The sequence below is a fragment of the Rhinichthys klamathensis genome, unplaced genomic scaffold (genome assembly GCF_029890125.1).
Source record: "Rhinichthys klamathensis goyatoka isolate OS25496 unplaced genomic scaffold, OSU_Roscu_1.1 h1tg000262l_1, whole genome shotgun sequence".
NCBI lineage: Eukaryota > Metazoa > Chordata > Actinopteri > Cypriniformes > Leuciscidae > Rhinichthys > Rhinichthys klamathensis.
In genome coordinates this window covers 2,601,477-2,613,541 of record NW_026606783.1, presented here as the reverse complement: position 1 = coordinate 2,613,541, position 12,065 = coordinate 2,601,477, and the positions used below count along the sequence as shown (strand labels likewise).

General features: G+C 35.7%; 1 protein-coding gene across 2 annotated transcripts in view; it reads right to left on the bottom strand.

The window, feature by feature from the left end:
- The window catches only part of si:dkey-246i14.3 (ephrin A4), a 47,448-nt gene that overhangs the window by 2,017 nt on the left and 33,366 nt on the right, over nucleotides 1-12,065 (bottom strand). Inside the window, exons 3-5 of one of the 2 annotated variants that reach the window (XR_008809067.1) lie at nucleotides 6,910-6,978; nucleotides 5,253-5,358; nucleotides 70-96 (exon numbers count right to left, since the gene is read on the bottom strand). Coding sequence is in view for 1 of the 2 variants with exons in the window: in XM_056267754.1 (XP_056123729.1) it covers nucleotides 70-96; nucleotides 6,910-6,978 (96 nt within the window). In the remaining variant the exon portion in view is untranslated. The remainder of the gene's footprint in view (nucleotides 1-69; nucleotides 97-5,252; nucleotides 5,359-6,909; nucleotides 6,979-12,065) is intronic. The other variant, XM_056267754.1, reaches the window with a different exon arrangement.

The window sequence follows — 12,065 nt, the reverse complement described above, 5'->3', positions numbered from 1 at the left end:
AATGTGTAATTTTATATTACACAATGAACCAAGGGACTTGAGAAGGTGTGTATGGCAATAAACACTAACCTTCTTGTCTTGATGATCCAGCTGTTGCTAGAGAATTAAAAGAGAGGGAGAGAGAAAGAGAGAGACATGTGAGGTGTTAGCCCTTTCTAATTTTTTTTTTTTTTTTTGAATAACTACAACTTGGAACATCGTTCTTGAAAACAAATGAGGAGAAAACCGAACATAGAGACACATTTACCATTACTCAGGCAGAAACATACTGAAAAATTACTAACGGCTGCGCAACCCAAAATACATCCTCAATGCAAATTCTCTTAAAGGTCGCACACAGAAAGATAGAGGAAAAAAATGAAGGTGGAAGGAGATGAAAGATTCTGCAAGAAACAAAAAAAGTGGACTGGAAGGATGAACAAGAGAAAGAACCGTGAAAATGGAAAGATTTAGAGGGGGGAAAGGACCAAGAGATACAAGACTGAACAGAGAAGGGCCACAAAAGCAACAAAGATAGAGTGATGGAGCGAAACACAGGAGAAGACAGAGAAGAGAAAAGACGAGAGGATGAAGTGTGAGAAAAGCAGAGGGAGAACGCACAGGGAAGGCGAGAGCCTGAAAGAAGGTCAGACGGCAAAAGGAAAGAGACGAAAGTGGGAAGGAGGGAGGGAGTTTGTGTCTGAGTGTCACTCTCTCAACAGGGGGTCAGACTGAGAAACATAATGGAGAAAAGATGAATGGAGAGATGGCAGAGAGAGAGAGAGAGAGAGAGAGAGAGAGAGAGAGAGAGAGAGAGAGAGAGAGAGAGAGAGAGAGAGAGAGAGAGAGAGAGAGAGAGAGAGAGAGAGAGAGAGAGAGAGAGAGAGAGAAGATGTACAGGAAAGTACACTCAACAGGAACAGAAATACTAAAACTATAGAACAAGTAGTAAAACAGCTTTTCTTTCGGTTAATCTGGTCATACAAACTGCATGTATAACAAGATAAAACAAAATCAAGGTAACACACATTAAAGTTATTTTAACTTTACCCCTCAACACTTGACCAAACAGAGAGAGAAAATCCTAATGAAAGACTTCATTTGAATATATCTTCCTCTGATAAAGACAGTCGTGAAATTAGACAAGATAGATAAAAAGGAAACTGCTTAATAGAAAAGGAATTAACAAACAACATAGAGACATAAAAGTCACAGTAAATTATAAGTAAAGTAAAAAAATTGTAACAATATTTATAAACATGCATGTACAATGAAACACTAATGAAACATTGTTTGGCTTCACGTATACATCATGTTCTTTGTATACATTTTTTCCACATGAATCTTTCCACGTCAAATCTTAGAATACTGGAAAGCATGAAAAATTATTTTCAAATTAAGTTTAGGATTCATCACTAATATAATAATTATTATTTATTTTTTTACAAAAACACATTAAACAGTGCAAATTGATTTAGAAACACCAAGTGGAATCTCAATTAAACCATATATGACAAATTACAAACATAGATAATAAACTTATTTAATAAATCTAATAAAACATATGTATATCATAAGTATAAAATAAAAATGAACAAATACAAAATATGCGTTCATTTATAAGGTAATGGTAAATTTAGGAATATAATAAAACAAGACCATAATCAGGCATTAAATAAAACTAAGATGAATAAGAAATTATATTATTATAAACATTTTCTTATCTTTTATAATTACCATTATAAGGAATATAAGTGTACATAAAATAGCTTTATGCCAGTATGCGTGTCACTTTAAATAGAAGAGGAACCTAACATTTAAACTAAAAAGAGAAAAAAAAAAGAAGAAAAGATAATTATAGTGACAAATTTCAAACTATTTATTCTTCTCTCTTACTGAAATTAAATAAAATGTCTGCTTCAACAAAATGGCAGTTTTTTTGTTTTCAAGCACAAAATGGCTGCAGTTACGCTTTCCTTGCATAAAACATGGATGCCATGACATGATGCAGAGAACGACCAGGAAAAGGATGCGAGAGATGGAAAACAGACGAGAGGGAGAAAAGGAAGAAAAAGAAGGCTTCCCTGCTTCATTCATTTCTTCAATTTGACATGATCTGGCAAAACGGAAAAATACGGCTGACATTCCGAAAATGTAACCGTATGTTTTCGTGTTTATATTTCCCCAAAAAACGTTCACTGCAGGGAAAATCTACACTTGTGTAAAGGCACCGAATAAAAAAAAATTTCCTCTACGCGCTTTGGAAAAAACGCTCTGGTGAATGACAAAACTAACAAGGCGAGAGAGGTGAATAAAAGGGGGAGGACGAGGTATCCACTGAGGTGGGCAGTGCAAAACGGACAGAGTTTCGGCTTTTTAAAACAATTTAAAAGATTGAGAAACGGACAGAAACTGGAAAAGGAAATGGTGTGCTCACAGCAGGAATGAGCGAGATAAAAAGAGTCGAAAAAGACAGGGATCAATTAGAGAGAAAGTAGAACTGACTGAAATGGTTTTTCACAGCGGGGGACAGAAGGACCGAGTAAGTCGTGAATGAGGGAGAGGAGGGGGGAAAAACAACAGCAGAATTAATGTTTTGACAAGTTGCCCTGAGTAAGAGCAAGGAGCGGAGCAAAGTGAATAGGATGAAAGACGAGGGCATACAGGAGCTGTTTTCCACCAGAAGCCGCTCCAAAAAAGACAGAATATTGGCGAGTTTGTTTTGGTTGCACTTTTATGATTTCAGCTTCCAAAATCCAGGTTTAAACATCATAAGCTATATTTGATGAGTATTGATATATTCGAGTGAGGGGGATGGATTTAACTGCGACACAGTGGCAGCTACTGGGGATCCTTCGAGCATGAGACTGCACTGCTGCTGTTCTGGGGGAAACATTTCACTGTAACACTCTATGAACAGCAGAATCAGTCATGGTCTATAATGAGCACTACATTCAGTTATTGTCTATATATCAATCATCTACATACAGGTCAGTACATTGCAAGCTTATTTTACAGAGTTAACCAACCTTCCAAAAGACAGTACGTTGCATCTGTAGTTGTGACACGACTCTCTCTGGTATTACTGATCTCTGTGCTGTTCTTAGCTTGTTCTGTTTCCCCATGAGCCATGGTCTCATTAAGGCTCAAATGACCTAGCGAAACAAGCTCTACTTAATGAAACTTTAAATACAGCTTGCTACTGGTGCCGCGTGACAGGTTTAGCTGCTGTGGTGTTGTTTTCACCGCTCTGGTTCTGAGGCTAACGCTCCTGGGTCTGACAGGACCCTCTGTCGAACAAGGACTGTCAGATAAAAGACCTGCCACAGGAAGGAACCAAAGTCGGTTCGTGGCACTACCAGGAGGAACAAACACCAGCTGTGCAAAACATGCCCTGGTGCAAAGTCCTGTCAAACACTTCTCCTTTCATTGGTCTTTACATACAAATGATCAGAGGAAAACAGTGCAGGGGAAAATGTTGTAAAGGTGTGCAAGAAGGCATGCGGAAAAGACGGAGGAGGGGCTGAAAGTGAAAAAGTGGTGGAGAATGCGGAGATATCTGAAAGCAAATGAGGATAATAAGCGCAGATATTCATTTGAAAGGTTAGAGGAATAGTTTCTGTCATCATTTACTCGCCCTCAAGTTGTTTCAAACGTGCATGAATTTCTTTCTTCTGCTGAACACAAAAGAAGATATTTGGAAGAATGTCGGTAATGGCTTATAGAAAAGTAAGCTTAAATACATTTTAGCTGATGCCAGGAAGGGTTGACAAAAAAGGCAAATAAAATACACACAAAAATGCTGAATTTAAAACACTTATTTTTGACAACAGAGATAAAATGGCCGATGCAGATCATTTTGTTTCCTGAATTTATACATTGTTAAAAAAAAAATCAAACTAAATAAAAACTCAAACAAGTAGTTTGTGAACACAAGACGACAGTATGAAATATGCTCTAGGGAAAGAAAAAAAAAAGCATACTGCTTAGAATAATAAGAGCAACTCAAAATCGATTTATGCTGAAAAATTATAAAATATATTTTTAAAAATATTCTATATTAAATTATACGATATATCACATATCCCTATACATACTCAAAATCCCTCAAAACTGAAAATGTGCACTATCCACTGACACAAGTAGAATGAATACTTATGTTAATTGGCCAGTCAATCACAGTTATTAAACAAAATGCTTAAGAATTGTCGAATATATTTATATATAAATAGATGCGTCTATAAGTATTCAGGAACATGATGCAAGGGACAGATGGAATAGAAGATGAGCAGAATTCCAGAAATGGACAGGGTTTGAAGAGAGACGAAACTCAGTGAATGTGTAGTGGATAAGACTCTGATTAGTTTTGCTCTGGTAACGACAGATCATAAAAATGAGGGACGGGAGGAAAAGACTAAAAGAAACAGAGTGGGGAAGATTAGTGCCACTCCAGGAAAGGCTACACACTAGGAGGAGAAAGAAAAAAGGAGGGAGGGAGAAGGGATGCTACAGTTTAGTCTGGATTAGTTTCGGTCAGAGAACAGAAAAAGAGGGAAATAGATAGAGAGAAAGGGAAAGAGAGAGGGATAAAAGAGATGGAGCATCTGAAGCGGGAGCATGAGAAGAGGAAAATGTGCAAAGACGAGAGGGAGAAGTGGACATTCCACGCATTCACATCTTCCATGGATAAAGTAAATGTTAGTCCTTTTTTAGTCAAATATTTTGCCGCCTCAATACAACAAAAAACTCCATTATCTCTTATCAAATATTTGCTCCTGAAATAAACATGCACCTCAGATCATTCTCTGCTACAGATATGTCTCTTACAAATATTTCAAATCAATTGCACAAGTATTTTCTGCCCCAACTGCAAACTAGATATTTCTCATTGAAGGTTATACAACTCTCAGAATTTAGCAAAGCATCTCCTTAAAGACTTCAAGAATTTGATTTCACACAACATGGTTTCTGTTTGATTTACTTTTTTGTGGAACAAATGCAATGGTACCCACTTAACTGAGCAACTGAGAAATGTAAATACAATGCCATTGATCTCCAGTCAAACTAACTAACCTGTAAGAAACATAAAACATGTTTTCACAGCTGAATTGGACAAATAGTTCCATGAAAAGTCCGAGAAACTGTGAGAGGCCAGAAGGCAGGTTTGGGGCCGGGGCAGGACTTGGATATTGGGTTAGACAGCTTCTGAGTGTGTGTGCGCGTGTATGTGCATGTGTGTGAAGCAGGAGGTGGAATTGGGTCGGACGGCTTACGGACTGGACTGCCATTCCCACTCTTACTGGGCGGCATTCCCTGCTGATCCAGCATCAGCCAAGCCGAGCGTAAGGTCAACATAACTGCAGGGGTCTGAGAGCCAGCCTTGCTCCACGCACAGGACACGCACACACACACACACGCACACACACACACGCAAATAAGCTTTCACACATAATGTTATAACAAAAGGAAATATATATACATTTCCTTTTTCCTTCGCGTGTGTGCGTATATGTATGTATGTATGTGTATGTATATATATATATATATATATATATATATATATATATATATATACACACACACATATATTAGTCACATCTAACAAAAGTTGTGTTTACATTATGTGTATATATATATATATTATTATATTTATATAAATTATTTAGTAGTCGTATTTATATAATTTATATATACGCATGTATATCTATATACATACGTATTTGTGTATATAGATATATACAGTATATCTACAGTATATATACACAGACACACCACGATTAATCGTTTTGACAGCACTAATATATTAGACCGATAAATAAAATGTCAAATTAAATTTATAATGAATTTTAGAATTAAATTGTAAATAGATTTTGTTGCCGTTTGATTACAATCTACAAAAAATATTGTATTTAAAAAATATATTTAAAAAAACATTATAATTTATATACACACACAAACACACTGTTTACATAAACATATTTAACATACATATTTTAATTTAAATTATAATAAATATTTTAAAAATGCTTTGAAACTTGATATAAACTATACTGCAACAAAATCAAATTTATGTTTATTATAAACGGTCTGTGTTGTGTGTGTGTGTGTGTGTGTATATATATATATATATATATATATATATATATGTAAAATTCAAGAATTTACAAAAAGTCACATTATCTTTTATTTAGTTTTTTATTATATATATATATATATATATATATATATATGTGTGTGTAAAATTCAAGATTTTACAAAAAGTGACTATCTATTATTATCTACAAAATATTCACATTTTTTAAAAACGTTTTGTTTTATTATAAATGTTTACTATCATTTAAATATGTTATTATTGTTTTTTATTATATATATATACACCTTCTGCAGATTTGTCTCTTCTGCTAATGCATTCTTCCTTTCCCTGGCTCATCATTCCAATTTTTCCCCGTCATTTTATTCTTTCTTTCTCACCCACAATGTTTTAACACAGTTAAATGTAAAAATGACAAATTTTTACGTTTATACATATATATATATATATATATATAAAATAACTGTGTTATTTCCCAACAACAGAAGGCGACTGCAGTTTACAGCAAGACAATTACTACACATTCTTTAACATTAATTTTACTATTTTATTCTGCACTTAAAGCATTGTGGCTGAGAAAGAAAGAATAAAATGACGGGAAAAAATTGGAATGATGAGCCAGGGAAAGGAAGAATGCATTAGCAGAAGAGACAAATCTGCAGAAGGTATAGGCAGGGAGAAGGAGGGAAAGCGAGAGAGCGGTTGCGTGCAGAGAGAGGGGCATGTCTGATTGCGTGAGAGGGTGTGTGTGGGGGGGTGACATGCTTTTTTTTACCAAGGAAAAAAAAAAACGTGTGGACAAAAAAACAACTAGGGGGTGAAGAGAGGACTGTACTTACTTGGTGGACAGCACACAGTGACTCGTAGTTTCATACAGGGGAGGGGGGGTCCATCGTCTGAGGATAGTGCTGGAAGGAAAGAGAGAGAGAGTAAAACAGGAGACTGATGTCTTTGACACTGGGAAAGAGAAATCTAAATTTGTTGCCACCAAATCGATGCTTTAGACTGCTTGCACACAACACAAATACACACATAACCCTGGGCCATAAAAAGACTGCTTGACTCCGATGGAATGGCTAATCCATTAGCGCAAGCAGGAGCTGTAACGGGCTTGTTAATGCTGAGCTCGGCAGGACCGAATGTGAGCCGTTCCACAAATGATGGACACTCTGATGCAGTCAGATGGGCTCGGTGCAAACATTCACACTTCATAAACTTACATGATTACACCGTTACAACATTATTTACACACCTGGAGGGTCATATTTGCTTTCAGCTCATCTCGTAAGTGTGATCCAAGCATGACTGCATATATTCATTTTGAGCAAAATTCCACAACATTGTTGCATTAAACCGCTCAAACGCAAAAAAAAAAAAAAAAAAAAAAAGAGTTGCTGTTCTGATTATGAAACATTCTGGATGTTGATAATGTGTGTGTAATTTACATCACGCTACACTTTTGCTTTATTCTTGACTGCAAATTAAAGGTTCTCCGAGTCGGTTTTTAAAGCCTTTTAGGAAGTCGGTTTCTAGCATATAATGATGTTAATTTACGGCAATCGCAAAACTGTAGCTTGTCAAGCTACTCATGTAAAGTAGTTCAACTGCAGTCAAAGACGCTTTTTGAAAAAGTAGTTCAAAATGCAGTGTGCGCCAACACTGAATCTGAAAAAAAGGCCTCAAAGTTTTATGGTTGAATTTTGATGTCATTTGATGTCAATTTTTTCATCAAGTTGAGCTGAACCTGTCTGACAGATCATAAGAGACCCAATTTTAGTCGTAACACAATTTTGAGAAAATGTGTTACTGCATTTTTTGACTATATTCAAGATATTATTTTATTAACTTTTTTCAAACAGCAGTATGAATCTGACAAAAAATATTCAGGATTTCAATTAGGCATTTGAACAGATCAGTTTCCTCCAAATATCACCGACAACTCTACAAAAACTATAATAGTCATTATACTTGAAAACAGTGATGAACAGCCCTGTTTAAATAAAATACTTAATTTTTTTGTAAAATTATTGTATAATATATATATATAGTCTAATATGTAACAAAATAAAGAAAATAACCTATCTTGATTGGTACATATTTCAAATGCGGCAATGATAATATGCACAAACCAAAATGTTTGTTTTCAACATGTCAGCCACCACAAGACGGCCATATCCATGTAAAATAAAACAGTTTTATTAGGCTACTGGTGAGGTTTTATCTCACGAGTGCATATCATCTTAATGTATTTGGCAAAAATATAACCTATTTTTACCAAAAAGGAAGAAAAGATAACGCACTGCAGCTTTAAAATGATGACTCTTACTGCTAGAGCATGTTCTAGTGTTTTAGCATGCTATGTAAATGAAGAAGGGTAAGTCTAACTTGTACACACAGACATTATTTATGTACATGAACGTGTACACATACACAAATGAACACTCTGAAACACAGCGTGTGTACTATAATGCCACGCATACCTAGCCAAGCATCAGGCCATGTTATAACAGCTATAAAGCTATGAATCTCTTCCCAGAATCTGAGCAGCAAGTCTGAGGTAGACGCTTAAAGTCAGGCTTGAGTGGGTCTGCCGTTTTAAAGAGCGTCTCTGGCTCCACATTTAATCATAACCATAAATCCATAACAGCCATTTCAGTAACACACACCACAGCAGCGGCCATTTTCATCTCGTAGAAAGGCTTTTAACTGAACGTCTAACAACAGCAGATACATCCATTTAGCATGCGCAGTAATTTCACATTGACAATAATGTGAACGGCTGACTCCAGCGGGGCTGTATGTGTGTGAGTGTGTGTTTTGGTTTTCTGAACCCCATATGCATTTGTGCCGTACCTTATGGGTATGTGTTCATGGCATCAGAACTCTGGATTTCAAAGCAAAAGTCTGAGACCATTAGCGAAAGGGCTACTCTTTTTCTTATTTAAGCTAATTTAATTCCTTCTAAAATTATATTACCAGCATAGAAATTTAAGTGGGAAGTTTAATTGAAAAATGTCTTAGTATTTGCTATGGGGTCGATGATATAGGAGTGTCTACGATAAACAAAAGAAAAAAAAAAATCTAGTTTAAAACATGTGCCAAGTTCTTAGAAAATGTACTCTTCGTATGGTTTTGAAAATCATTTATATAATTTTCAAGAAAAGTATACATTTCATTATTATAATACGTGCGTAATCTTCAAGAAAAAAACAAAACAAATATACTTTCCTTAGAGCTTAAAAATATTATTATTAATTCATAAATATCAAGTTTTTGGATAGGCACATTACATGATATTTCAGAATTTGCACTATGTGCCATTGATTTGGCAGACAACATTTTTTAAACAGTTTTGTTAAAATAATTTTTGGTCACACTGTAGATTAGGGTTCAATTCTCGCAATTAACCAAATATTAACTGACTTTTGGCTCAAACTCCTAATTACTGCTTATTAATAGTTAGTAAGGTATAGTTAAGTTTAGGTATTGGGAAGGATTAAGGGATGTAGAATATGGTCATGCAGAATAATGCATTAATATGTGCTTTATAAGTACTAATAAACAGCCAATATCCTATTAATATGCATGCTAATAAGCAACTAGTTAATAGTGAGAATTGGACATAAACTAAAGTGTTACAATATTTTTTATATTTCTATTATAATTTAAGAAATAATAAAAGATTATTTGTTAAAAGTTACATTATTTTAAATACAGAAAGCAAAACATGCTCATTATAGAAGCAGACCCTTTAAGCCAATGTATGAATTTGATGTACACTTTTTATGTATTTTAAATAAATAAAAGAATCATGTCATTGACCCACGTCGACCCGTTGATTTAATGACAGTCACACTCAAGCTGCATAAACTTCACAAGTTTGTGCAAAACCTGAGCCATGTTATCAATCTAAAAGGAAACCAGCCAATGAGAGGGTCAGTGTTAAAGGTACTTCCTGTATTAAAGTCTAGTTTGTTTTAAAAGCACGACTCTTTAGTAGTTATCTCTTCTGTTTCATCCACAAATGCTCTTGCACACACACATACCGACTCAAACTACAACTTGAATTTAGATCGGACACACTGATCCCTTGTTTTCAGCTACAGGATCGAGCTTAAACAATTAAAAAGACAGACACATTGTTACGCTTTCTTTGAAGTGAACAATAGACAAACACACACACACTCACACCGTATCAGGGTAGGGGTGGGTTCGTGAAGTTTGACACAAAGGCTCTGTGCTGTGTATACGCTCTCATGCTTGAACAATGCTCTATTGTCCTGGTCAGCAATGCTGTAATTTATGTAAAGATACTTTTCCCCCCTTTCCGTCTCTTCCTCTTTTTCCCACCCTCTCTTAAGCCCTTTGTTGTCCCACTCTTTCTTTCAAGGAGACTCTTTCCTCTTCTTCTACTCTCTCCCTTTTACTTCAACTTATAAGACTGCATCATGCCACGCTTTCGTGTTCTTAGTTCACTTGAGGGGCTTTCGCACCGGGTAGTTAAAGGAACTGAGTTATAGGAACTAGCCACCAGAACGGTCCCCGAAGAACTTTTTTCCCCAGGGCCAGTTTTCTGGTTGCATTCACACGGCCAGTAGAGACTCTGAAGTGACGTAAGCTGGCCAACAGTGAAGTCATTTAAGTGAAGCATTCAACAACTGGAAGATAGAGGACGCCGTGATTGGCTGTGAAGTGGCTGGACCTCGGCGTCGGCCCGTCTATGTCAGAAATGTTGGTCGCCCCTCGTGAGGGTATCACACAGTTGAACCAGAGCTACGAAACGATTGCCCTGAACTCAGTGTTTTTTCCTTCACTGCGCCTGTGCGAAAACAGAAGTTAAACCATTTCATCTTTATTGCAGCATGAAAGAAAATGAAAAGAGGGATATCAATACGTTCAAGCTATCAAACTCGCCGTAATTTACTGTTGCTTACCTCCAGTTCGTGTTGCAATAAGGATAAACCATATTACTCACGTCTTCCAAGCCACCAGCACCTCTTTTATTAATTTACTTGGTCATTAATTTAGCCTACTGGTTTCACTTTTCACTTTATTTACTAATTTATTTAATATTTTATTTTATTCTCACTGGAAAGGTGAACCGTTGCAGTTTGCAATTGGTGATAGGCTAAAGAAAAATGTCACGTCACAATATTGGAATTTTTTTTAATGCTGGTGAAGAAGTCTCAAACCCCAGTCAATTATTCACTATACAGAAAGTGAAAGTAAAAAAGGAGTTTTCAGCATCTGACGCTGCATTAATGGAGCATATTCTCTCAAAGACAACGAGAGATAAATCTACTTCAAATAAGTGTTCAGACGTATTATAGCTTATATACATACAGTATGTTAATAATTTTAATAGAAATAGATGTATAATAGATGTATAATAGATGTATAATAGACCTAAATGGTTTTTTTTTTTATTCAATGTAGTAGTAAGATAATCTATCTAATCTTTTATTATCCTCACAGTGTGTCGGTTATGTGGTGGTGAGCTTTTAAATTATTGTGGGGCAAATTAATTGTAATATGATTTTAATAATAAAAGTACGCCTACCCTAATAATAATAATAGTATTAATAATAATAATAAAAAAAATTAATACATAAATTATGCTAATCCTCTTGATATCAACAGCTGATGCTTTTGACAATATCTCTAAATACATGGTATCATGGTCTATCGGCGCAACCCGGCATGGGGGTTTATCGCGCATATTTCACACGTATAGCGTGAGCAGTCAGGTCGCAACTCGACGATCGGACCGTATTGTGTAAGCATATAAATCGTGAGCTTTGGCTTTACATTGCATGCAATCTACTCATACAGTGTGAGTTGGTAACCTTGCTAAAATCACATGCCTGCCTTTAGTTTGTGGAGTAAATGTGTTGACACGGCTTTTTAAAAATGGCGGGTGCCATAAGTTTCGTATATATGGCATGCATTCGGCTAATCAGCGTACGTCACTGGTAGTTCTGTGCTGGGTTAGGTT